This window comes from Cyrtonyx montezumae, unplaced genomic scaffold (assembly GCF_038088225.1).
Source record: "Cyrtonyx montezumae isolate F1298 unplaced genomic scaffold, pur_monq_1.0 scaffold_24, whole genome shotgun sequence".
Taxonomy (NCBI): domain Eukaryota; kingdom Metazoa; phylum Chordata; class Aves; order Galliformes; family Odontophoridae; genus Cyrtonyx; species Cyrtonyx montezumae.
Genome location: NW_027071981.1, coordinates 9,302,434 through 9,330,010, shown reverse-complemented (window position 1 = coordinate 9,330,010; position 27,577 = coordinate 9,302,434). Strand labels below are relative to the sequence as shown.

Below are 27,577 nucleotides of genomic sequence, written 5' to 3'. Positions count from 1 at the left end.
GTGCCAGAATGAAAAATCCCAAGCCTTCCTCCATACTTAGCAATCCTTGCTGTGCAGAACCTTGGAGGTATCTCTTAAAACTTCAGTGGTTTGACTGTCTCTGCCATAGGACACATACTTCATTCAAACTTGCAAGCCTGTTCTTTATATAAATTGTTCTGATTTGGTGGTGGATTAAGCGGAGAGGTGGTCATGGCCCCAACTGTTCTGAGAGTATGTATTTTTTAAGGGTATTTCCTTTTTGAATATTTCCCTACCTAAGCAGAAATTATGTTTAAATATATGGAGACACGGTTGAATGCATCCTTCTGTACGGCCTTGCCAGTGATGCGTGGAGTGTTGCAGGGCTGTGTGCTTTGAATAATCGAACAGTGTACTAAACAAGGAAGCTGCCTTCTTGTTGAAGGGATGAGTCAAACATTAAATGGGCTGACCTTTTATTTTATGTCTTATGTGAGATATTTTACATTGGGATTCTCAGAAATTTTCTGGCATTACTCAGATGTTTTTTTCCCCGCCTTCTGCTTCTACTGCAGTGCTTGTTAGGTGAGTACTAGCTCTCAGTGTTACGTAGGCAAGGCATATATATACACACATGCACACACAAACATATTGGGAAGTAGGGATAACGTATATGCTGTTTATAAGCAGAGTTCATCACTACCAGTGGAACAGTTATCATTGCTGTGAGGACACACCTGAAAAGGTAGGACATCAAATGCCAGGTGCTACATATAGAGCTTTGGTGCTAGCATTCATTAACCAGTAGCCATGTGGGTGGCACAGCGTTAGGATGTTCCAAGGGGCTGAAAGGAGTAGAACTCTGTCACCACTTGCCAGGGGCACGGTGCTGAGAGGAAGCTGTACACTAGGATCAAGAAACTGTATTAGTTACATGATGCCACTAGCCATGCTGAACAGCAGCTGCTGCTGTACTTTTCTATGGAAATGTTGAAGGCAAAGGCAGAAAGTCCATGTCAGCAAACATGAGAAGAATGGGTGCGATATAAAGCAACTAGATGAGCTGGGTCAGCTGCTCTGCGTGTCACAGTTTCAAAGCTTCTGCCTGCCAGATGCTTGGGAACACAGACTGGCGTTGCAGCTAACCAAGATTTTGTTTACCTTTCTCCTCACATCTTTGCTCTTTACAGAAGGTTTTGCTGATATTTGGCCACAAAGAATGCTACGGAATTTAAAAGTTTATTCTGAAGTTCAGCTGAAGTTGTGGGCAGTCAGGATCTCTGATAGTGAGGACGATTAAGAATGAGGATGTTTGTAACCTTAAGTGCTAAGGGACAGATTCTGAGCAAATGGGAAATTCATGTTTCCACTGATTTTTACAGAGCTTGGACAATCTTCAGAGTAAAGCATATATCCTTTAAATTCTCAGCCAGAGTCTTTAAAAGTGTTTACTCAGGGAGGTATTGGCTGAAGCTCTGAAAGCCATCCAGGCATTTTCCCTGCAGACTTATTGTTAACTTCAGTGGGAGACTGTGGGACAGGGTCCATGGTTGGCCTTGAAAATCTCAATGCCGGAAGATGTTCATGACCTTTTGGGCCAAAAATCTAAGCACTGGAAATTCAGGGCACAGCTCTCCACCTAACAGTACTTTGATTTATTTTGTGAGAAAACACTCGTAAGTACTTCTTTTCAGGATACTGCTGTTTGCTAAAGCACCCACAAGAAAACCAGGAGTCAGTGTTGAGTTTTTATTTCTGAAGTACACTACTGTGCTTAATTAAAGACTTGAGGTTGTACCTGCAGGTGCAGTTTTCATAATGTATACTAAGAGACCAGCAAAGATTAACAGTGCCTAATACAGTCACATTTTCATTTTGAGTGTGTATTTCTCTAGTTGAAGTTGTGTTATCTTACAAGAATGGTTGTAAGAGATGGCCCCAGCATCATTTGTTCTGCTAACTCTAAAATGCTCTATTTTGCATGCAAACATTTGTCTTATTCCACACAAGAGCAGCTCCAGATAGAGATTAGCTCTTGAAATCAGGGGAGCTGGGCAATGTTGTCCAAGATAAATCCTCTCATAGGCTCTCAGGGAATTTTTTGATGGTCCAGTTACTTCTGTCCAGTTACTTCTACTGAAAGTGATGAATTTTCTGTGTTGCCTTTGAATTTTTGTGTTAAGATTGAGGAACCAGACCACTTCATGGCATCTAACATGATGAGCAACATCAGGGGAGAGCACAGGATACTGATTTAGTGGGAAGAGTCACATCAGATGGCAAACATACTAACAAGGGTAGTGTGCAAAAAAGAGAGGATCAAATCCACCCAGCCTGCTTGTTCACAGCTTCCATCTACAGCTTTTAACCTGTCTGCTATGCATGGGTGCTTTCCACTAGAAATCTTAATGGCTGGAAGAGACTTGCACAGACTCGTCTCCATCTGTGCCAAAAGACACATGGTGGGACTCACTGATTGCTGATGGTCTAGTTCAGTAACATTGCTGAGTGAAGTATGGGTGATGTATTGTCCTATACAGCTGTGTCTGCATCCTGCTCGTACACAGGACTGAGGCCAAACAGCAGGCAGAAGGTGGAATAAGATTTCCAGGTAATTTGGGAAAGAATTTAAAACAGTACACCCACAGGTAGGGTCAGGTGAGAGGATTTCAAACTGCCCCGACAACTCTCAACATGGTGTTAACAGTTATGGCTGCTGGCTCAGCTTCTTGGGAATGAGGCTGTATTTTAGGTGATTTAAACCTCCATTTTTGAAATAATTTTCTTTTTTTCATACTGTGTTGTTGTTGCTGCTGTTGTTTCAAAGCCTATTTAAATGGCTTAGTTGTTTTTCATATAAATATCGGAGAGGTATGAACTGGTGGAAGAGTTACAATGATTTGATCAAGTATTAAGGAAGTTCAGCACACACGGTAATCAGATATTTGCTTTTCAGCATAGCTCTGAGTATTTCAACTGCTCACCAGTTCTCCTGTGGAGCAGCAAAATGAGAATTGCTTCTTCATACACAAAGACCGAGCACAGTTGCCTCTCCAGGCCATTTCCCCCCCCCCCTCCCCTTTATGTTTGTATTAAATCTGTCTCTCATGTTGTACCTGTGAAGGTCAACAACTGCAAAAAAAGACAAGGTTTGGAGGGAGAGGTGATATTTTTTATCTGGAGAAAAATTGAGAAGTTGTTAGGCACTTAAATCCTAGGTTTGAAATGTACCATGTTAATGACCTGTGGAAAATTGAATTTTTGTTTCCAAGGCTATGGTTTGAAGATTTTTCTTTTGTTTGCCCTTGAGAAGCAAGCCTTGTAAGATCAATTGTAGAGCAGTTTTAAAACAAATGAAGGCTCTGTGTGAGAGGACAGTGTAATCTGTGTTTGGTTTCTCACAAGGAATGCTGGTGACCTACAACTTTAATGGGAGTAACAACTGATTTCTAATCAAGATCAGTTTCCTAGTGTGCCTTAGGCAGTGATTTGAAGTCTCAGAGAGCCTCCTCAGCAGGGAAGGCTTCCAACTACTCTCATTACAGCACAGGAACCATTTATTGAACTTAATAGCATGATAAATTTTTGCAATCCACCTTGTTACCATTGATGGACATGATTTGTCTTCTGAGGTTCTTAATCATTATTTCTTTCCCCATGCAAAAGAAGCTCACCACTTGTAGCAAGTGATAGCTGCTAATATTTAGCATAATTACTGACATATATGTACGAGGCATGAAAAATTGGTTATGAGATCACTTTCTGCTGTTTTCAGTGGGAGGATGGGAAACATCTGTCTTGAGTGTTCCAAGAAAAAAACAAATCTCAGTGTGCAATTTTGTGTGTGAATCTGTGGTCATCAGCAAGATGGAATGTGATCTCTTAGGGATGTTTCTATCATTTTTCAGAATGAGGCAAAGAGGGCCATGTCTGTTGGAGGGTTTTGAGTAATGGCTTTATAATGTCTAACGTGTTCCATTTTTTGTTAGCTTTTGATTTGTCTTATTGTTTTCCTTGTTTTGGGAGGGGAAATGTCCACATGCCAGAAATGTCATTCATCTTTTATCATGTTATGAAAATATCCTGGAGAGCCTAGAACAGTCTGGAGAGAGACTGAGAAAAGTTGTGTATGTGGCATCAAAGCCCAGGTAAAAGTCAATTGGTATCTCATTTTGACTTAGATCTGTAGAATGTAAAGCCTTGAAAACACAGCGACAGGTATCAGATTAGAATCAGACATGGGCTCACTCCTCCTGTGAGTGCCGTCCCCCTCTGCTGGTTAAAGAAAAAAATGTTAAAAGCAGAGGTTCAGTTTACATTTTACCTTTATTTCAATGATCAAGTACTCTTGTGGAGAAGACCTACCTCATCTCAATATACGAGGAGTTTCTAGCAGGACTGGGCAGGGCAAGATCCCTGTGAACTCGTCAGAGGAAGAATATCGCCATGCCCTTGCTACCATGCCTGAAAAAGAAGAAGTCACCTGTGTCTTTGGGAAAGAATGTGCTTAAAAAACACAACCCACCTGTCCAGCAGAACTACCAGACATTGCTGGAGATGTGCTTGAAGAATAAACAACTATTCACTGATGAGAATTTCCCTGCTGACATCAGCTCTATTGGAACGGGATCAATACTGAAGAAACTTCCCCGAAGTATACATTGGAAGAGGCCACATGTAAGTGATTTTTAGTGAATATTTTCATGTACAGAATGATTAGAGATGATATACACTGAATAGTGATAACATCAGGTGGACTTAAGACTTTAAGTGTGCTTTAATGCCTTCAGAAATGACACTTATTGTGGCAGCTGTCATTTCAGAAGCATGTGTACGTATAGTTTCATAATTGCCTTTGAAGCATTTATTGCCAAAAATTATAATCAACTTAACTCAGTTTATATCTAATGCCTATAGTAAGCAAGGAGAGAAGTGAAGGGGCGAGTGTAAGCTGATGCCCTTGGAACAAGTAGCATCCTGCAGTGTCAGTTCTCATGGTGAAAAGTCCCTCCCCAAAATTCAGAATCTTGATGTTCTAGAAGATTTCTGAATTTTTAGACCATTCGTAGCCTTTGGCCCCTGTCCCATGGACCACATACTGTTGTGATGCTGAAGGCTGTTACTTTCCCAGGCAGTGGCAGGTGCCTTATCTTTTTGCTATTTTTTTTTCTTAACTGCTTAGTCTATTCTTTACTGTATTTGTGCACTTTTTTCCAACTCTCAAGGTTGAGCTTCTGCTACGACTGGTAACTGATCATCACTGGGTTGTTTTCAGTTCTGAATCCTCTGCATTCTGCTTGAGCTCACATTTCCAAGGCCCTTGCTGCTTGCTACCCCACGCTTAAACTGAATTAACTAGACTCCTGGGACAAAACTGTGATCACAGAGCAAGTTCCCATAACAAATTGATAACAAGTCTTGCTGGCCAGGACAGGGTTCTGGCACAGCTAGAGAAGGCCTATTAGCTCTAGCCTTTTACTAGCAGAGGCACTTCTGCTCTTACAGAATAATCAAGGAACAGATTGGTAATGTGATCTTCCTAAAAGCAGCCATCTGAGAGATTCTGTCCCACAGACTCCTTGGATGTCTGTGGGTAATTGCACATAGCATCTCCTTGTGAAGTCATTTTCTAGCTGTCAGATTTTGTTAGATTTAACCAGTTTCTTAGAAGGGCCAAATTTCTGCAAAACTCAAGAAAATTAGCAGGAAAACACTTTTAAAAAACAGTCATGAGGCCTTGGAAACAGCAGCCTTGGTTCTCAGGGTTTCATATGTAATTCCATCTCACAGAATGTTTGTACTGTCAGGAGCTGGCAGAGCACAGATGTCATCCTCAGGGGCCTGAGCTGAACAGTGAGGGTGAGACAGCTCTATCAGCATAGATGTATTTGAAAGGGAAGGTGCTGCAAGTCGTGGCCTCTACAAAGCCCTTCAGGACTGTAATTCTTCCTCTTCACTCCAGAGGAATGGCACTGAAACTTCATCGTTCTCTTAGTCCACCATCAGTTACTTAAAAGCTTCCTGAGGAAGAAGGTTGCCATTTGCTCTGATGCCAAACTTAGCTCAGCAAAGACTCTCTGAGGAAGGATGCTGTGTATCCTTCAGTCCCTGGGCTGCAGAAGAAACACTGAGATTGTGCTTTTTGGCCTTCAGCCTTGTAGCTTGCTTTATCTATGCCTAATGACCTGCAAAGTGAACATCCAAATTCACTGAGGACAGGAGCTGGTGTCTAATTACTCTAATAGCCTTTTGAGGATTTGCCATTTCTCTGCTTACTGCTTGAAGGGATAGCCAACAGTGTGAAAATAAGCTTGAGCAGTTTGTAGGTCACGAGTAAAACAAAGGTTTGGCACTTTGGTTATTAATTTGATTCCAGAGGCATTGGTGAGAAGACTAACAGTGTAATTTCTTTCTGGATGGTTAGTCAAGGCTCATGTTCTTGTCACATCACCAGGAACTTCCTTAGTAGATATCACTTAATCTGTAGCTTGATTGCCAGTCAAATCATGGTGACATCAGCCATGTTAGCTGAAAGTTAAACAGTTCTGCTCTGCCATTGTAGCCTCTTCAGCTGAAACTGTCAGCAATTACAGCGAGGCTGAGCTGGCAGGTATGAAGAGTTGTCTCCTTACAGAGATATTCATGAATAACCATATTGATGAGTCTGAGCGCTGCTAGTTTATCTCTGAGACTGTATGTGGTGTAGATCAAGCACAGATATGTGCCTGGACTTGTGTCAGATTAGGCTGGGTGTCTGACAACACTGACGTTACATCTGAACTGGAGTAGTGTCTTCTGGGAGGAAGCTACCCTAATTATTCTGAAATCAGGCAGAGGGAGTGTTTTTTGTCATATATCCATGAGTTTTTTACATTCCAAACTAGAAACTCACAGCGTCTCTCATCTCATGAGATTGCAGCTCTGCAGACAAAGTTCTTGACTTCAAGCTAAAATAGCTCATGTTAGTAACTTGGCTGTCCTCCTCTTCTCTTTGGCTGTATACTTCCCAGGCTTTGCACAGAAATCCAGTATTTTATGCTGCAAACAGAAAGCAACTTGACCTCTGCCAAGGATTAGTGGGTAAGGAAAAATTCCTTTATAAAAATGTGTGTTTTTATGCAGTGTAACATTTTATGTGGGATTTTGACTGAATAAAACAGGGATAGAATAGGTGTACATACCTATATTGCTTCACTTAGCATGGTGTGGTTTTAGCAATCGTTAAGGTGGGACAGGCTCAGTAAAAACCTGGCAAGTGTCAAAGTGGAATTTGAAGCATGACAGTTGTCTCCACAAGCTGAAATTTCTACTTTCCATTGCTTTTGTGCTTGCTACTGCTGCAATGGGAGGTCACTGTACACTTAGTAGTCTTTAGTGTTGCTGATTGACAACTGAGCAGACCAGAGAAGCAGGAGAATCTGAGACTTCTGCTATCTTCATACCTAAGACCTGGAGAGAATGCATTCTCTTCTCAGCTTAGCAGATGAAAAAAATATTTTTATACCATGTTACCTGAGATAGGAGGATATTTTAGCATCTGCAAAACAGAGCGGGACTAAATTAATTTTTATTAAATGCTATAAGCTCTTAAACAAGGCACGGCTTTGCCTGAGACTTCCACTGGAAATGATTTTCCTCTTCTGAAAATGTTAGTATTTTCAAAGAAAAAGGGGAAGTCTATTTTAATAGTGCGTTTTTACTAACAACAGAAAAAGATGTGTAATGCCAGTAGAAAACAGAATGTTTTTACTGACAGCTATTTTTTGTTGAAGTTGTAACTCAATCGAGAACAATTATAAAATAAACATGGTTTAGTTAAATAAAGTACACATTCGGTCTAATTTTCAGTGTATTGCTGATTAGAATTTTAAAGACATTAGCACAACAGCTCTTCTAGGATCTTCGTGGAGCTCCTGCACTTGGCTGACAGGCCTCACTTTTCAGCCAGCCACATGTGTCCGTTTGTCTTGGCGCAGGGAACTGCTGGTTCCTGGCGGCTCTGCAAGCCCTGACATTCCATCAGGACATCTTAGCCGCAGTTGTGCCACAGAACCAGAGCTTTGAGCGGAAATATGCCGGCATTTTCCACTTCCGGGTATGTTTGCTCCACAGGAGTGAGGGAGGTCTTCAGAAATCCCCTGTTTTGCGTCAGATCCTTGTGTAATTTCTACAAGGTTTCCCTTGACCAAGGGCAAGCAGCCAGGGGGATCCTGGCCTGGAGGGTAGCCCATCACTACTTCCACAGAGCATTGCAGAGTGGTTAACCATGGTCTGAGGATATGCCTCTGTCCCTTCTCCCCAGCTGGGCCCTATCCAATATCTTAATCAAGACAAATGTCTTAACATAGCAGCAGCAGTGTAAAGGCCCTGAGTTTTCACTCTGCTCTTACTGTAACTCTGCCACCCTGCAGTGGGGAACGCCTTACCCAAAAGCTCAACTGCTCTTCATTTCCCTATTTAATCCCTCTTTTATACTTTAAACACACTTTGTTTTCTCCTTTGTCTGGGTGAGGCTGATGAGTTGAATCTTTGGATGAGTCAGCATCTCCCACTGATCTAGTCCAATCAGTAACCCAAGGCAGCTAGCTCGTCCTGAGCCCACAGCTAGGCAATCCTGCCTTTGCACTTGCTTCAAAGGGAGGATCATTCTGAGAGAAATATCAGTTCATTCCTTTCTCCTGACAGTTCTGGCACTTCGGTGAATGGGTTGACGTGGTGGTTGATGATCGCTTGCCGGTGAACGAAGCCGGGGAGCTGGTCTTTGTTTCTTCAGTCTACAAGAATGTGTTCTGGGGAGCACTTTTGGAGAAGGCATATGCTAAGTAAGTGACTCATTCTAAGTTATTAAAATAGTCTCTCTGGAACATGTTGGCTTGTGCCTGTGCAGTTTGTACTTGTTTATAAATGCATCTCCTAGGCCTTGCCACATTTGGAGTGTAGTAAATGGTTCTCATCTTTCTATTTTTAAAGAGTAAAAGCTCCCACTGCAGTAGCTCTTGCCAATTCAGGCCCTTGAGTTTAAATCCAAAGGTTTAGGATATAAAATGAAAACAAACGTATCCTGGGGGATTATCCCGAGTGGTTTCTTGTTTAGAGTGGATTGGCCAGGATGATGGCTTCTTTGCAAACATTGCAGAGGAATAGAGGGACAAAAATAGAGATTTTCCAAGGTAATGATTGCTGATGCCCCTCTTGATCTATTATCAGTTTGAGAAACCTACAAGGAGTTTCATTCTGGGAGTCAGTTGACGAGTTCTACTTTGGTCTTGATAAAGGTTCCTGCTCTGAAATTTTACAAAGCCTTCAACTTGTTAAAGCATTCAACATGTCACATGGCATACTGAAAATACTGACTTCTCTCTTTGGGTTGTTTTGTCTAGGGTGGTTCATTGGGACTAAGAAGGAGGCAACAAGTCATAATGGGTGGAGTTTGTTATTGTTGGGTTAAAATAATCTGAGCTGGGAAAAATAAGCAGAGCTGGAAAAAATTCTGGCTACTACTGAGAGGAAGATCATCCAGAAGGAGAGGGAGCTCAGCTATGTTCGTTTGGTGTTAGCACTATAACAAAAAGAGAAAGTTACTCGCCAGCAGTGAAGAAAATCAGATTGGGGACTGAACTATTAGGGAATATCAGATAAGGCACAGTGTTTGGTGAGATATTCAGGCAAAATTTGCTAAGGCAGAGTTACCCAAAAAGCAGCGATGGGCATGTTCTTGCTGCTGCTCAGTGAGCAGATCGATGAGTGAAGCATTCCTTTTCAGCCTAGGCCAGTCTTGGACACAATTCGCTAGATACTCTTCTTTCTGCATGCCAACTATTCCCCTAACCTGAAACATGAGTTTCAACCTTCTTGGTGTTTAGAAAAAAAAAAAATTCTTGTACCCCTTATTATATGCTTTCATTGGCACACAGCTCTTAATCTATCATCTGTGACTATAAACCCAAGAGTATACAGATATCTTTTTTTGTTAGACTCTACGGCTCCTATGAAGATCTGCAGATTGGTCAAGTTTCAGAAGCCTTGGTGGATTTCACAGGTGGTGTTAATATAAGGATCAAGCTTCCAACAGCTCCTCCTGATCTGTGGGATATCCTGACAAGAGCAACCTACAGCAGATCGCTCATGTGCTGTCAGACACAGTTAGGGGTGAGACTAATGGTTTCACAGCTACAAATCTTTCCAGTCAAGTTTCCCTCTGCTCAGCTAGACATTGTGATTCCTAGAAAGAAAGCTGCCACATGTGACTTGCTGTAGAAATCATGTGCTTAAGCTTAAAGATTGCTGATGGATTTCTTCCCTCCAGCTGCTCTTCAGCTCCCTATTGTGTTTAGGATCCTCCCTGTTGTGCTTTATCTATCAAAAAGACTATTAAATAAGGACCTCTCCTTTTTCATTTTTTCTTAAATAATTTTTCCATTGTTACAGATGGTGCACCGAGGCAAGGAGACTTTATTTAGTAAGCTTATAGCTAAGATCAGAGGGGGTTGTAGTTCAGAATGGCTTCAAATCATGGCTTGCAAACCTCATACTAATACTTCAGCTGTTGGGAAACCCTGGTGTTCTGCAAATGAAAACCTAACTTGAACTTTTTAGAAGTGAAAGAGAGAATTGTGGATCTAGCCAATGGTCTACAATTCATGAGGGAACATGGGTGGTCATGCTCCCAATTCCAAGCATGCAGCGAAGCATGTCTGCTGGGAAGAATGTGGCTATTAGGAGCTCAGATTTATTTTTTCCCCTTTCAAACCATTCTCTACTTTTGAGAGTCACTACTTGCTCAGGTGTATGTTTCTGGTATTGGTATGAGCCTGCTGTGCAGGTAGGGGTGGAATAAAAGGCTTTTTTTCCTTCTATTTCTCTTCCTTCTATACAGACAACAAGGATCTTGAAGAATGGACTTGTTGCTGGCCATGCTTACACTGTAACTGGCATTAGAAAGGTAAGAATAGCCCTAATATTCTGGGTCAAGGTTTGTTTGGATTTCAGAATTTTTGTTGCAGACTTAGATTAAGCCCTCACTCATGGCAGCTGTGATGTCTTATTTCTCAATATTTTTCTCTTAGTCTAAGGTTAAAAGAGATTATGCTTGGAAAAGATTCAAGTGTTTCTGGTTTAGTATGCAACCTTGACAATGGTTATAGATCATTGTATCTCTAAGGGTGGGAATAAGTCACAGGGTTTCACTGAGAGCATCACTTACAAATGGCATTTGTGTATGCTGTGAGCATGAACTGAAACCTGCTCAGAGTGAAAAACCTTCCTCTGCAGTCAGAGGAGTGCTCATAGAGTAGGAAAGGTAATTGAATACCAGGGCCAAAACATGAAAAACTGAAGAAGGAAATGTGCCTGAGGAAAGGGAACCAAACAGGACTCCTCTGCAGAATAGCAGATGGACCGCACTGATTTGTATAAGTGTTGTGGGGAATCTCCTCCTGAATTCATGGTAGACTCCTCTTGTCCATCTTCAAAAACAGATTGACAAAGACTTGGTGAGACTTGGGACAATTGTATAGATGTGAAGGAGGCCAGTGTTTAGTTTTTCTTCAATAGGGGCTTGGAAAGCTGGTAGAAATGTTACAAGCTGGATGCTGCATGCCTATGTCTCCCAGATAGAGCAGGAAATTAGAAGGTTTAATTATTGATGTGTCTGTCAACCTGGCTAGCTGTTCTCAGGCAGGGAGTTGGAGACCAGCTAAGCTTGTTGGGCTGATCTGAAGTCAGCTATTCTGCTGTATGCTATCAATGTAACTCTTGGCAAACCTGGCTCCCTCTTCTCCCACCACAGCATCTAAGTTCAAGATGCACCGGACTATATGGCCATCCCATAGGCAGAGTCTCTCATTGATCTGTGATAGGATTTAACTTTTACAGTAGTACAGTTCTTCTTTCATGAAACCACAAAACGGATAGATTTTTGAAAGGAGGATCAAGCCCCAAATTAGGAATCTGTGAGTTCTCTGGTTTCACTTAGAAAAGGTAAGATAAAGCATCTTAATTTCATGACGCTTACATTCAGAGTTGCATCTTTGTATTTTTTATTATCATGCTTGCTAGCATCTGTGACATGAACAAGATGACAACTGCTGAGACCTTGGCAATTATAGTGTTACTATATGTTCTGCAGGTGACTTGCCAGTATGGACCAGAAAACCTAGTAAGACTGAGAAATCCGTGGGGGAAAATTGAATGGAAAGGAGACTGGAGTGACAGGTGGGTTTGAAAAATGGAATGCTCAATGTGAGGGAAAGTTTCTTAGAGGAAGGATGCTGCCATCTTCAGACTCAAATTAGGATCTTCAAGATATGTAGCTGTTGCTTGTCCAGGCCCTCTGGCTTCAGAGCAGTGATTCAAGAGATTTATATTTCTCCAGCAGTCAGTGCTTGTGTAGATGGGCTTGCTTCACGCATGCAGCTTCAATAAGACTCAGTTCTGCTTTTCAATTCTTTTAAATGCCAGAGGAAATGTTCTCAGAACTTCAGATGCTGTGTGTGCTGCTGTAATCTAGATGGCACGCAAAGTGACAGATTATATCTTAGCAATTCAGGAGGCTTTAAACAGGATATTTTAGGGCATGCAGCCCTTTGTCACAGGTGGGATCAGGCCAAGACCTCCATGTGCTGCAAAGTGTTGGAGTTGGGTGACTGTGAAGGATTCCTTCATCCTGACTGCTTTGGAAAACATGATTGGGTATGACTTCAGGGAAGTAATCAGTGAGGCAAATGGGCCATGTATTTAAACTGCCTGGATTTTTTGATGTGAAAGACGGTGGTTTATATTCTAGACCACGAGCAGCTGTAGACTTCTAGCCTCATTCTCTATGAATGAGGGCATGTTCCTTCTGTCTCAACTTTTTTTTCATTTGCTGCACAGGCCCTATTTGCTGAGGCTCGGAGATGGGGAGGGAGGAGATGAGCACAGAGAAGTGTTGGGTTTATGAGTGACTTTCACCTTGTCTGCTGAGCAGTACTTTCTCTATGTGTCTGCCACATAATGACAACATACCAGCTGTTACTGTTGAAGAGCATAATGAACAGCGTACCATAGCCTTGCCTTTTAAATGACTCACAGCTGCCTTTTTGCTGTCCTATTCATTCATTTATTGCTCCAAGCACTCTTTCTATTATATCTCTTTTGACAGAAAATTAACCAGCAAAACAGGTCTAGATGGAGATCTGTGGGGACAAGGGTTTGGCATCCTTTAATAGAGGAGAGCTACGTTTTCTGTATTGAATTTCAGGTTGCATTTGCTTAGCCAACTGCATGCTTTTTGCCCTCAGCTCTTACAAATGGGAGTTGCTGAGCCCAAAGGAGAAAATTTTGCTGAGGAAAAAGAAGGAAGATGGAGAGTTCTGGTAACAGCACAGTCTTGCCTCTCCTCTCTCTGATGGTAGCTCTGGGGCTGTGTCTGCAGACAAAGCATTACTTTGTTTTCTCCTTATGCCATTTAATTCGAGGTGTATGTGACCTGTTTTCTAACAGACCTTGCTTGCTTGCTCTCCATCCCTGCTTGATTATGTGGGAGGCAGAGTTGTTCTTAAAAAGAAAGGCAGGAGTGAGGAAGAAGCAGGGCACTGCCAGATCTCCTGGGGCTGCTGGGAGACACGGTAACTTTCAAGAGCTGTTGTCTTAGCTCTTATTTTTAAGACAACTTTTCGAAGCTCCTGCTTGTTTTGCTTCTCGTCTCTCTGCTGCTTGTGCCACGAGGTGGCAATGTTGTCACCCGTGTAATTTCACTGCGGTCCCTTTGGTGGCAGTGTTAATTCAGTCTCTGTGCCTATGTCCTTTGCAGAAACTTGAGTCGTGCGTTTGCTACTGATAGATGCTGCTGTTGGAGCAGATGCTTGCTTCTTTACTACATAATAAAATTTGAGCATTACCATATGTAACACAGAATGGCGTGGCTTTGAAGTTCCCTGCTCCCTTTCCTTTTCTTTTAGTGAGCCATATGGACTAAACTAAACTGCTGACAAAATGTCTTTTGGCACTCTTTCCCCAGGATGTCTCTGCAAGATTTTAGGATTCATTTTGTAGACTTTGTGATCTGTAAATTAACTCCAGACCTGGTGAGCCAGGAAGATGGGAAAAAGTGGATGTATTCCCTGAAGACTGGGAGATGGGTTAAAGGAAGCACAGCAGGAGGAAGTCTGGGATTCTCCAAGGGTGAGGGGTGTTTTGCACTCTTTTAGATGCTCTATGGTATAACTTTCCTCTCAGTTGTTAGCACACTTATACTGCTTTACACAAATTTGACAGCACAGCATGTTCTTTCTTGATGCACCACACAAGCATCAGAAGTAAGGAGCTAAAGGACTTTGCGTAGCTTCTGCCATCACAGAAGCTGCATTAACGTAGGGCTGTGGGCTGGTTATGGTATGAAATAAGCTGAAGGAGTCTTAGGATCAGTTGCCAATCAGCTTCTTCAGAGCACTAGACTTGTCTGTTAAAATTTACTCTTTGGAGAGCATGAGGATCCAGTATTTTAAGTAAAGCCATCATTCAGGAGACAAAGAGGCTCAGAAGCCTTCTGGAAGCTGGTTAGGTGGGTTCTGAAGTCAGTTATCCCATACATAAGATACGATAGTGGAATAATCATACATTTATAAGCAAAATAAACTTTAATGGCAGTCAGGCAGAAATGAATCTCCTTGTTCCTGAGCTTTCCTTCTGTCTTACATAGGGGTTTTACCACTAAACTTGTAAACTGCACCCTAAGATCAAATCCCAGTGAATTCTGGAGGCCCAGAACACTTGAGATCCATTCAGTCTGAGACCAAGCATCATATGGGAAACTAGCAACCAATCCTGAGATGGAAAATGATATCTAAATGTTCTTCTTGTTTTACTTCTTAGGCATGTTTTGGATGAACCCCCAGTATTGGTTGAATATTTTAGCAAGTGAAGACAATAAGAAAAACTTGGGTTCCTGCAATGTGGTTATATCCCTGATGCAGAAACACAGCAGCAAACACCGGAACCGAGCTCCTCACGTCTTCATTGGCTTTTCACTCTACAAGGTGTGAAGTGTAGCAGGTTCCCTATGTATTCAGGGATAAGTGGCTGTCACTAGGAGTGAGAGCTTCTCCAATCAATTATCTGCTTATCTGAGGGTCTTGCAGAACCTCCCTCTTACCCTGAATGGAGCTACAGCTTTTGTTGTTGCTGTGAGGTTGTAGTTACTGAGAGATGACAATGGGGAAAGACTGAGTTGCTGAAGGCAAAGGCCCCAGCTGAACCTGTGTAGCTGCTCCCCACCACAGTTACAGCCTTGCTGTGTGTGTGACTTAGAGATCCCTGTCTGACATGTGCTCTATTTCTTTTCTCCCTGCAGGTGGCCCTACAGGTGAGTGCTTTGTCACCATTACTGGATGTTTTCTGAGACCTGGGCACTGCTGTTTTGACAGCATTGAAGGTGTTGTGTTTGCCTTTGTTTTTTGGCTCACAGCTAGTGGCAGTATATTCAAGCTCACTGGGGCACTACAGTAAGTCACTATTAATGCAGAACTATCAACCTACTCTTTTGAAGAGTAGCCATGTCAAGAGGTCTCAGTGGTCTTGAAAAGGGTCATTAATTATTTAGCATCTGAGCTAGATCTTCAGAGGTGCTGAAAGTGGCATCAGTGTTTATTGGATCAGCACTGTCCCTCCTGCCATTGCTGGTTGTTACTCCAGTCCTCAGCTGTGTCTGAGCTGGACTTGCTGCAACTCACACAGGAGCCAGCATCAGCTTTTTGCTGCCTTCCAGTCTTGAGGAGGGAACTGAGCCTGTGTCCCATGTAGGCCAGGGGTCTTGTAGGGTAGCTCAGCTTCCTTACTGGCTGAGGATGCTCCGGAGCAGACACTGCAGGTGTTTGCTGCTTTGGCAGGCCAGCCTTGTTTTTTCTTTTGAAAGGAGCTTTTGTGATCTAAAAAAAAGACCTCTGGAAGGTAGACTCTGTTGTATGTCCTAGTTTTTACCCAAATCTTAGAAGATTATTCAGAACAGGGAAAGGCTTAGTGTCTTTTGTCTTGAAAGGGCACATCTTCCCCTAAACTACTACTCAGAACACCACTTAAGTTAGAATTCCTTTGAATTTGAGCTGGCAAAAAACTAGTTGTGCTATGGTCAGGGCAGTGCAATTGTATTCCAAGTTACTCTATTTCCAGCATAGTAATCTTGAGTAAGAATTCACTCCTTCCTGACTTATATGTTTTGGCCACTCTCAGGGTTACAAGTGAATTGAATTTCCTGTCGGGGGAACCTGAGCATAATCCTAGCATGCTACTGTGCTGTACCTGGAGGAAGCTGGTGGCAGCCAGGTGTTTAATTTCAGATTTGTAGTGGTTGCCAAGATCGATATAGAGAGACTGCAAACTGAGAGCATCTAAGGACGCTCCAAAGAGCGTTGTGGATTCCGAAGCACATCTGAAATGCTTGTTTACCAGTGCATGCAGGAGGTGGTGGAGGCTTCAGGCCTTTCTCAGGGCTATGATGTGGTTGATATTAATGAGGTTTGGTGGGCTGAGTCCCACGACTCAAGTGTTGGGAAAGAGGGCTGCCATCTCTTCAGTAGGGTAGGCAGGGCAAGTGAGGTGGAGATGTTCCTCTGTATGTAAAGGGAGAGATTAGACATACCTCTTTACCTTTAGGGATGACATGGTAGAGAGTCTCTGGGTGAGGATTAAAGGGATGGATGTCAAAGCTGTTGTCATTGTGGATGTCCACTCTTGACCACCAACGCAGGATGATGGCACAAATGAACTGTTCTTTAGACAATTAGGGGAAATCTTGGAATCAATTGCCCCTGTCATCATGGGAGACTTCAGCTTCCTGGGCAAAAACTGTGACTAGCGAGTCTGGGAAATTCTGAAAAACACATTGAAGATAAGTTCTTGTCACAAGTAATGGGCGAGCCAACTAGGAAAGGTGCTCTGTGAAATCTGTTGCTTGAGAACAGGGAAGACCTTATAGGAGAGGTGTCAGTAGGTAGCTGTCTTGGCCACAGTGATCGTGAATTAATTGAGTTCAGAATTGTAGGTACTGGTAAAAGAAGAGGAATGACATCTCCATTACTAGGTGGGGAGTAAATTGTAAAGAGCAGCCAAGACTAGAAGGTGACAGTGGTCTGTGCTGGCAGGGATATTTATTTGGCGTGTTCACTAAGCCCCCAGTGTTATTGACCTCATTTATAATGTTGCCTAGATAATCACTTTATCCATCCTTCTTTTGTAGAAAAGTGCCTGTGGAGTGAAACATCAGCAAGAGCCAAGAATGACAAGTAGTTCACTGATACAGGGTAGGGATTAGGTTGCTCTTGCAGTAAATTCAGATCCCAGGTGCTCTGCCCCTAGACAGTGCAAAGAACAAACTGAGGACAGAGTGCATGGTACTTCTGAGATAAGGGGAGCTCTCTGGCTTGTGAGGAGCAGTCTCTAGAGCATTTCTTGCCTGCAGTTATTTCTGCCAGTATGCAAATTACTTCAGCAGCAACTTAAAGTGGCAGAAGCCACATCTTTTCCCAGTCCTTGCTGCTGCTCCTTGTAAGTAGAAGAGACTGTTGATAAGGTTGTGGAAGCCACGTTCTTTGTCACATTAATATTGGGCAGGCTGGCAGGAGATAGCCTTTTGGACCATCTTACCTGCTTTTGCTGTAGAGATACCTGAGATCTGAAGGCAAGCAGTCTCTATGCCGTGCCTTTGAATTCCTGTGTGCCTTTTGTTCCATTGTCCAGCTGGTACAGGACACATTTCTTTTGTGTTTCTTCCCTAGCAAGAGGAAATCAACCGAAAGCTGCCTCCAGCATTCTTCACCCAGCACCAGCCTGTGAACAAGCACCAGGTCTTCCTTGATGAACGGGAAGTGACTTGTGACTTCCACCTGGAGCCCGGTGTCTATGTGATTGTGCCATCCACTCTGGAGCCTCAGCAGGAGTCTGAATTCCTTCTACGTGTCTTTTCCAGGAAGCATGTCCTTTGGTGAGATGCTGCTGCCCCTCTGTCAGCATCCAGTTCTCTGGCATGGTGGGACAATCTGGTGTTGTCTAATGGGGCATCATAAGAACTGAATCACGTAGCACACTGCCTTTTGGAGAACCTAGCTATCTCCCAGCTCCCTCTTCATGGTTATCTCTCAGATCAGGATGCTCGGTGCCCGAAGTATTGCTTTTTGGTCTTGCACTTTCGAGAAGCATTGTGCTAGACCCACAAAAGTGGTTCTTGCAGCATGCTTGTGTTTTAGACCGGAGAAGCACAGTACTTTTAAATGTGCCATAGATTTGCCAGAGGTCTCTGCTTATAGTGGTGGAGGTGTTGCTTGTGTAGAATTCATGCTTTGGAGACTTTGAATGCCAGAAGCCCCTGAGGACCCGTATCGACCTGGTGGCTTACCTAGTGCAGCTGTAACACTGGGGAAAATACATGTGGCACAGCAGTAGGATGGAGTCTGTGCCTGGGAATGAGGGATGGTACCTGTGACTGAGACAAATAACTGCAATATCTCCCTGATGTGTCTTCTCTTTCACATCCCCAGGGAAATGGGTGGGAACACCAGTTTCATCCTCTCCAAGGTGAGTGGGCATGGGGGTAGTGAGAGTCCCATGGTTTGGTTTTCATCTCTTGGATGTTTGTTTTTTTCTGTCACTCTGAAGTGTGAAAAGGCAGGGTGAGAATGTGAGTGTTTGTGTTGCAGCACTTGACAAAGAATAGCTTGGGTTTACAGGGAAACTCTTGGATCATGTGAACAAACAGTCAAGTGCAAGGTACAGGAAAATTTTGAGACGCCTGTGTTAGTTGCTGTTTTGCAGTTGTTTTATTCTTTCATTGACACAATCTTACTCTGCAATCTTTCCTGTTCACAGGTTTTAGAATACTTATTTTATTCTTCCCCATTCCTTTCACGCCTTGACAAATTCAAAGACATTATGGGACCAGAAAGTGCAGTGATCCATAGGTTGTTTTAAGAAGAACCAGGCTCAATGGTCATATATAGGTGTCTGCATCTTGTACAGGGAAGTTTATAGCATAATCCATTCCCTTGGCATAAACAGGGCCAATCCTTATTTTGTCTCTTTGTCAACGGAAGTAACAGTGATTGCAGTGATGGGGAAAAGATGGGAGGACATGGGAGGAGAGTGAAGTTCTAGGAAAGCATTTTCAGTAACTTGAGTGTTTTAATTTAATTTAATTATTTTATTTAATATCCTGAAGGAAATTGTTGATAGATATGAAGGCAAGATTTGGGAGGATTTCTTTGCAGAACAGTTTGAACAGGTAAGTGTGTGCATGAGCCACCAGGGGAAGCAGAGCTATTATTTAGTTCTGTGATAGTAAAAAGATGTCACTGTGCAAGAGATGTTTGGATATAGAAGCGTGGGGGACAGAGAGAGGCTGTGAGAGGTTGTGCTATGTGTACAGTGCTGATTTCATGTAGTAGTTTTGACCACAAATCTTTAACACTGAAACAGGGAAACTCCTGGAACTTACTGCTATGGGACATTGCAGATGTGACAGTATCAACCATCTCAAAAGGCATTAGCATTGGGATGTGTAAACCCATCCTATAATCATACTCTATAAGGAATTTCTGCACTCACTGGGGCAAGTCCACTGCTAAGACAACACACCCTGAGAAACTGAGACTTGTCTCCTACTGCTTCATCCCACATTGATGGCAGCTACCTTGCCTTCAGATGTGAAATACAGTTTTCCTTTCAGAAATGGGGGCTGTATTTATTCGGAAGCATACCCTGTGTTTAGCAAACAAATTTTCTCAAAAGCATATTAGCATTTCCGTTAGCAGTATTTTGACAGAAGCTTTTCCTAATGAGCAATGCTTCTTAAACGTTTAGAATTTTGATTGTGAGAGTGGTGCATCTTTCAGATGTGCCCTTAGAATGTAGCCCAGAGCAGGGCAGACTGCAGCTCCTGCAGACTGAGAATCTTGTCATATTCAAAGGAAGACTTTCCTATTGATTTTCACAATGATGGGAGTGGGGCCAGAAAACTGGGAATTAAGATGAGACATGCTGGGAAGACAAAAGAGGGAGAAAAGAGATTTAATGGTTAAAGTAATTCTCTCCTGTATCACAGAATCCTGAAATAAATGCTGTTCAGCTCCAGAGGATCCTGAATAATGTATCTTGGAGACGTAAGTGCTGAGAAATAGTGTTTCTGTGAAACAAAATTTTCTAGAGAAAATCTTCAGCTCTGATTCTTGTTTCTGGAATTCTGAGAGAAGAGAGACTAGCTTGAATGTGACCAAGCTGATCCACCCAATGCCATGTTAGATTTCCAGAAAGAAAGGATTTGCTAGGATGTGAATTAACGTGGTAGAAATTTTGTAAGGAAAGCCAACCTAGTTTGAGTTTCGGCTATTGAAGGAATGAAGGAAAGAACAAATGAAGATATTGTGAGTGGATTCAAACTCTGAATCTGATCTCCAAACCCAATATGACCTCAGCATTGATTCTGAAATCTTATTTTACTTCATGCTGTGCTACTGCCACAGCACTGGCAATGCCACTGCTAGAAAGTGAGCCTGGTCTGTCGGCAGGCATGCAGTGCAAGGGAATTTAACTTGGTGTACATGGTTCACATCTGCTGTTCCTGTGCTCACTTACCTTCTGTGTGTGCACAGGGCTGTTCTTTGCTGTGTCTGTGTTTGGGAGAAAGGGTGGAGGTGCAGGTAGCCTGTCTTACTCATGTTTGAGGTTGTGTCTGTCCTGAGGTCTGCTCTGTGACAGTACCAATTCGAAGTACTCCACAAGGCAATAATTTGGTCTCTAGCAGTAAATAATGCTGCTTGGACAACAGCAAGCTATTGCAGTGGCTGCTTCCCCTGAACACCAGCAATTATGGTGTTACAGATGCAGCAATGGATCCAGTTTCCTTTCCTGATTTCTTCAGTGGTAACAACCCACATACAACACAAAAATACACCATTCAGCCATTATGGGCAACAAGATGAACAAGAGACTGATGTGATGCCAATTTCACTTAGATCTGACAATGCCCTCTTTTCTACAAAGTGTACAAAGATAGCTCTTCTTGTCTTGGGAAAGTGACCCATCAGGCACTGTCTTATCAGTGAGAAGACTGTGTTGAACAGTCTATTTTTTGTAAGCAATCAAGGTTAAGACATGAAAAATGTTACGGTATTTAATTAATATTTAATAAACAGGGCTATTAAGATTAAAACATCTTCACTTTCTGCAGAGAAGGCATTGGTGAGTTATGGTTCTGTCTCTTGCTCTGCATATGATCTAAAGTCACAATTTGGAGTGAGATTAGAGTCTCTTTCTGTTACTCTTCATTTAATTTATGTATGAACAGGCACCATCCCTAGCGCTGTTCAAGAAGCGTTTAGATGAGGTGCTAAAGGATTTGATTTAGTAGTTGGGTAGGGATAGTGATAGGAGGATGGTTGGACTAGATGATCTTGTAGGTCCTTTCCAACCTTATGAACCTATGAACCTGGAACGCTAAGCTTTGATGCAGCATCAAGTTTTTTGGTGATGTCTGTGCTTTTAATCATACTAACAGTGCTGGCAGTGCCTCTGTGAGAGAGGGAAGGAAAGATGCTTGGCACAAGGCAGGGAGGGCAAGGGAGCGGTGCTCAGTACAAGGCTTGTTAATGTGTAGTACGACTCCCCAGAGCTCTTCAGGTCAAGTAACTTTGCTCGTGATCCTACAGTTTGGCATTCCAGGTTTGGATGTCCTTTCCTTCCTTTTTCTTTAATAGCTGGAGACACTGCTCTATGTTTCACTCCGTGTTACATGCCTGCAGGGAGCTCACGTTAGGTTTTCTGAGACTAGTAGAGTCCATCCTGTTTAACCATCATAAATGAGGCATCTTCTCAAGTGGCTGAAAAGTGACACAAGGGCTTTGGGGCCCGAGCCCTCTCAAATGAGAACAAATTTTGTCAAAGTCCATTTTTCTTTGTGATATCAGTGTGCTCTCAAAACAATCTTTTTTATGCTTTCCAGATTTTCGGAGTTTTCGCCTGAGTTTCAGTCTGGATGCCTGCCAGGGTATCCTGGCACTCCTGGACGTATCCTTCTTAGCGTGAATGATACTTCTGGCTCATTTAATACTTCAGTGGAGCATTATTTCTTAGGGCAGATTGAGTGTCACTTTGGGTTCTTAATGACTGGAACATGGCCATGATTTTCCAACTTCTCATCTTCCATAGTAACGCTTCAGTTGTAGCAGAATGGGATAGGATTGAGAAAGGGTTATTTCCTGCAGCTTCTGAAATCAGCAGCCAGGCTTCCATTGGTTTTAGCAGGAGGGGGATCAAGTCTATGAGCTAAGGTTTGTTGGCTAAGAGGTCGTTATCTTCTTCATATTAAAATTGTATGAATATTACAGTGGCTATGAATTTTCAGTCTGTATTTTCTTCTTATTTTATATTATTTTTTTTTTTAGTTTAATGTCATGTGTGTTCTCTCATGTTTGAGATGTTCTGACCTTAATTATTCCATGAAGCTGAATGCCTCTGGCACGCTGAGTATCCAGGAGTTCAGAGTCCTCTGGAAAAGGCTGCTTTTCTACTTGGTACAACAATCATTTCTGTGTCCCATTGCAATATTTTTCTACTAACAGTCCCTTTGTTGTCTCCTGCTGATGTTTAAATATTTGGCTTTTGCTTGTTTGCTTGTTTCCACCAGGAGGTTTTCCAGAAGAGAGATGCTAGCCAATCAGGAAAGCTTGACCTGGTAGAACTGCATGCAGCTGTACGTGAGACAGGTGTGTGCCACAGCACATCTTTGTGAGACTCATCCTCTTCCTCAGAAAGGCTGGGAAAAAATTGAGCAGGGAAAAATCTCGACTTGTTGGCAGAGCTCAGAGAGAGTGAGAAATAGCATAAGCTGCACGGTCTTAGCCATCTCTGCTTCACTCTTTAGCTGGGTAAAAATATCTGAGAAATATTTTGCTGTGTGGTAGATGGCTTAATCTTTGCCTTTATCTTTGGCATTGTACTGGTGACATCTCAGGGACTGAAGCTGGAAGTCTGGGACTTGCACAGAAGCAATACCACTGCCAGACTTCACTAATGCAACATCTTGGGCTTGATATAGAAATGAGCATACACAAGGGTGCAAATACCTGGGCTGAGGTCTGTTGTTCTCACCATACTTTGAGTGGGGGTTAGTGCTCAGTCTTTTACCTCCTTTTGTAGTTTTAAAACTTAAATGTCACTCGTCTTTTTGATGTGTGTTTCACCCAGTTCGTCTGAGTCAATGAAAGCCCAGTTAGAAACGCATGCAGGCCTCTACTAAAGCAAATTAAAGTACCAAGCCACGAGTAGGAAATACTCCTAGCAAATTCCCTGCAAATGCTACTTGATGTGCTTTCTGTATGAGCTTCCTCTCAATTTTCTTTTTAATTTCCTCTCCTATCCTCCTATGGAGTATTGCTCTTAAACACAGCTGCTGTTACTGCCTACCATTAACTCATGAGTGAATGATGTCCAATTGTGTTTTATTCCAGCTTTAACAGGGCCAGGAGTGTAGGTGACCAGATTTAATCCCTTTAGAGTTTGAAAGAGCTGTCTGCACCTGAGGGGCTGGTTTTGGGCTGATAAACGTAGGGGAGATTTGAAAAAGCAAATGGCTGGGAAAGGGCTGAGATCAGTGAGTCATGTCCATTTAGCTGCCCACAACTGGGAGTTGCCCTCTCATAATGTTTTTCATGTTTTAACTTTTTTCCCCTCTCCCGAAGGCATTTCACTCAGCAACGAAGTCTGTAATTTGATGGCCATCAGATATGGTGACCCTGACTTGAAGATCAGCTTTGAGAGATTCATGTGTTTTATGCTTCGAGTAGAGATTATGGGAGGTGAGGCTCATGCTATTCAGCTGGCCAGAGAAAGAGCTACTGCCCAGCTAAGCCCTGACCCTTCCAAGACTGTTCCAGCTGGCAGTGGCTAAGTGAAAATAGAAGGGTTGGGTTTCTTTTCAGAATACAGAGAGTAATTCGTTTAAAGCAAGGGACAGAGGAAATTGAGCTCTATATCTTTACCTTTCTGCCAGTCTTTTTCTACAGACATCAAGACTGTATGTATCAGAGTGATTTAGCTTCCTGCGGAGAGCAGTGCTGCACCAGTCTCTGTAGGAGGCAGGAAAATTACAGATGGAGACTGCTTATTTTCTGTGGGACTAATTGTGGTGGTGAGACAGGTGATAAACTGGTCCGGGAGCTCATGCTATGGACACCTTCCATTTGTCTAAAACTGGAGCTTTTGAGGCTGGGACATTATGCTTTTGGAGATTTGACGTCAGCATCTGAGGAGACAGGAAGTAATGTGCCTGTCTTTATTCAGGCCTCCCTGTGTCCCAGTGCTCAGGGATCTTCCAGGGAGAATGGGGGCTTACATGCTTTTGTGAATAGGTTACAAACTCATTATTTTCAGGTCTTTCCCAGGACAAGGGGTCATAGGTAGTGCTGATCTCTTGGCTGTCAGGTTAATTCTCCTTGTTTCCTTGTTTTTCTCAGAGGCCTTTCGCAACTTAACGCAAGATGGTAAAGGGATATACCTGCGGGAATCTGAGGTAAAGCCTGTTCCCTGACTGACAAATGCAGCTTCTTTCACTGCAAGCAGCACTGCATGGTTTGTTCTCCAGCCTTAATAAAGTTATCTTTATCTGATCACTTAAAGAGTAGGTTAGAAACAAAGAGGAACACAGGCTTGTAAGTCCCGTGCCTTCCTACAGCTCCTATTCCTTCTAAAGACAAAAATTCTCCAATATTCCATAGTTGGGTTCAGTTCTGGATATCACAGGGCACTCTTAGGAATGGATGACTTTATCCTGCTTTCCTCATTATTTTACAGTGGATGATGATGACACTGTATTCCTGAAGGAGTGCTGCAAAGGAGGGGACAGCGAGGCCTGTACTGCAGTGAGGAAGGCTGCTTTCTGTCAGCTTGCTATGTACGTTGGAGTCTGGGTTCATCTCTGCAGGAAAAGTCTTCTCCTCAAGCAGACTTGATCTAATGACCACAGACTTAGTGCACTGAATCTTTCTAATGAATATGTTTATTTTGAGTCCAATTGAGAAAAGACTGTTGGATGTTAAACACTATGGGTACATGCTGAGACACCATGGAGCCGAGTCTGAGTTGTTGGAGCCACCTATTTAATGCTGATATTACACTGTTTTTGTTATAGTTTGGCACATGCTGTGGTAGCATCCAAAGGTTGTACTTGATGCTGGAGCTTTACTGGGGCAAGTAACTGCGAACCTAGGAGAGAAACAGCCCCTTCCTGAAGTGTCTTGTCATCTAATAGAGAAAATCCAAATTCTGTAGTTGCTTGGCTCATGGTAGAGGGCTGGAGTCTGTGTGCTTATAGGAACAAGGGGTGGGGGAATTCTTCCTTGGCCATGACTTGGAAAAATCATTTGCAAGCATTCAAATCATTTACTTTCCTTTTATGAGTCAGCATGGCTCTACTGAAGTAAACCTAAGGTGATCTGACCAGTTGGTGGACCAAGCCTCCAGCTCTTAGTTGAGATGGAGCTTGTGATACTTACAGATTTAGTTCAGAGCAGCGGGTTCTCTCTGCGAGTTGAAAAGCACAATACAGTGAGAAGTAAACTAATCTCCTGCTGTTTTTAAGTCACTGGAGGCTGGCAGGGAATAGATGTTCACTGTAGCATAATACAGGAGCAGTCTGGCAGAGAGGCTGGTAAAACATTTGGGTATTTGTCGGTTCTTTTTGTAAAGCAGAATGAGAGGGTGTGTACGTGTGTGTTAAGTGATTCAGGCACACACAGGCTGCAGTGTTAGAGAATATATGTGGGGCTATTCCCACCAAACTCCGTGTTGGAGTTTGTTGATGCACCTCTCAGTAGCACCCTTCCTCGTTTTCTTTCTGTTCAGTTGTTTGGGCTGGAAATTTCCACACAGTAAGTTTCAGATTGCTGCTTTGGCTTTTGCATTCCAGTGGACAGCACAATTGCTCTTTCTCCTGTGCACTTCTCCTTAGAGCACTGAATGCAACAGAGTTCCAGCAGGAATGATTGTGTAATAGAAGAAGATACTGAAATGCCTATGTAGGAAGGAGATGTAACAAATTTGCCTAGGCTTATGCCTATACATGAGCCTGAGCTCACCGGTGTCTTTCCTACTGCTCTGAAGCCTATGCAACAAGCATATTTAGAGTGAAACTCCATTGTGTACATGTTCCCCATCAGGAGGCATTAAACAGCACAAACAACAGTATGCTCTTTATTCAGCAGAACAGCCTGTTCCTAACAGTATTATTTTCATGCTCTTATTATGAGAAAACTGTTAGGACCAGATAAATAGCTGTATTTTTCGCTGTTTATAACATGACATATTTATCAGTTGCTGTGCTGTGCTGTCATGGTGTCCCTGGAGCACAAGGGTTCAGAATTGTGGGGCAGAATAGGTCAGAGGGAGCAGGGATATCCAGGACCCTCAAGCAGAAGTCTCAGTGCTGTTATCCTGCTGGGCTCCCAGAGAGGCTATTTCAGCAGCTCCCATTGCAAAGCATGCGCCCTCTCCCAGTTGTCATGCCTCTGTTCCCTTTTGTGACTTGCAGCTGAACACAATGGAGCAAACCAAATAAGCCTGATTTAATTTGCACTCAGCTCGGTGGGTGATGTTATAAACGCTGATTTACTGCGTGCAGGAACAGCACTACAAGAACCAAAAAGGTTGTTTGAGTGAACGTAGGTCTTGCTCTTTTGGTGTGCTCTAAAGGAGATGACCCCAATGGGAGTGGCCCTAGGTGGATAGGAGTGGCAGTGTGCAGAGCTCTCAGCAGTGCTGTGCTGGATGTGATGGGAAGAAAATCTGTCAGTCCCAACTGAGTTTGCTACACAGTGCCTGTTGGCAGTGCTTCAGGAAGCGTTCAAGGCCAGAAGGATGCTGGACATAGCTGCTGTCCCTCGCCTCATGAAGAACTGTGGTGCAGGACACCCAGTTTCGTGTGGCAGTTCATTTCAATTCTGTATGCATTGTTTTTTATATGTATAAGATTTTGTACTTCATACCTATTTAATGCAGAGCAAGGAGATTATTTTGCTATTGATTACTTGATCCGGGAAAGAAGCAGAATTTGTGCCATGCCATGAATCACTAAGCACTCACAGCACTAAACTTTATTGAGCCACGTGACTTGCCGTTACAGAATTGTAAAGAATGCTTTACTGGAATGATTATACCAAACCATGTACGATTCAAACTGAATTATCTGGCTCACAATAAAAATGTTTTTGGCAATGGCACCTACTCAGACACTGTGAGGCTTTTATATTGCTAACAGAGTAACGTTTGCTGGGCAATTCTGAAGATATATTGCTCTTCATTTACAATGTGCGTTGTAGGAAAAAGTGGTTTAAAAGGCTGCTGAAGGATGTATTCGTTTGTAACCACTGTATTTATAGAGATGCTGAGCTGTGCAGTGGGCAGCATTGCTCGAGCAGAAATAGAAAAGAGAGGCTGTGACTTGGGACTAGTATTGCTAATAGAGGCTTTTTGGGGGGAAAGACAGGCACAAATAACAGGAATAGCAAATGATGGCTGGAATGAGAAGAGGAGCTGGATAACAAGGCGTGCTGCAACACAAAGACTGAAGTGAAATTGTAAAGAACTCTGCAAAGAAAGT

At 42.8% G+C, this 27,577-nt stretch overlaps 1 protein-coding gene across 1 annotated transcript; it reads left to right on the top strand.

The window, feature by feature from the left end:
* The first annotated feature begins 4,329 nt into the window (after positions 1-4,329).
* CAPN14 (calpain 14) lies at positions 4,330-24,991 on the top strand. The gene is made up of 21 exons (XM_065739634.1): positions 4,330-4,638; positions 6,972-7,041; positions 7,938-8,056; positions 8,647-8,783; positions 9,936-10,110; positions 10,838-10,903; positions 12,089-12,174; positions 13,242-13,316; positions 13,961-14,124; positions 14,815-14,978; positions 15,293-15,304; positions 17,712-17,917; positions 18,471-18,507; positions 19,148-19,210; positions 20,030-20,087; positions 21,926-21,990; positions 22,428-22,496; positions 22,610-22,688; positions 23,664-23,780; positions 24,438-24,493; positions 24,775-24,991. Exons 1-21 carry the CDS (start codon positions 4,408-4,410, stop codon positions 24,799-24,801), a joined length of 2,076 nt encoding a protein of 691 aa, XP_065595706.1. The 5' UTR covers positions 4,330-4,407; the 3' UTR covers positions 24,802-24,991.
* Positions 24,992-27,577: the final 2,586 nt, after the last annotated feature.

Bases quoted from the DNA above. Each gene is read 5' to 3' on its own strand.
- CAPN14 (XM_065739634.1), top strand. From the start codon at position 4,408: ATGCCCTTGCTACCATGCCTGAAAAAGAAGAAGTCACCTGTGTCTTTG. The intron at 17,918-18,470 runs GTGAGATGCTGC...TCACATCCCCAG, and splicing joins TCCAGGAAGCATGTCCTTTG to GGAAATGGGTGGGAACACCA. The intron at 22,497-22,609 runs GTACAACAATCA...TGTTTCCACCAG, and splicing joins AAAGGCTGCTTTTCTACTTG to GAGGTTTTCCAGAAGAGAGA.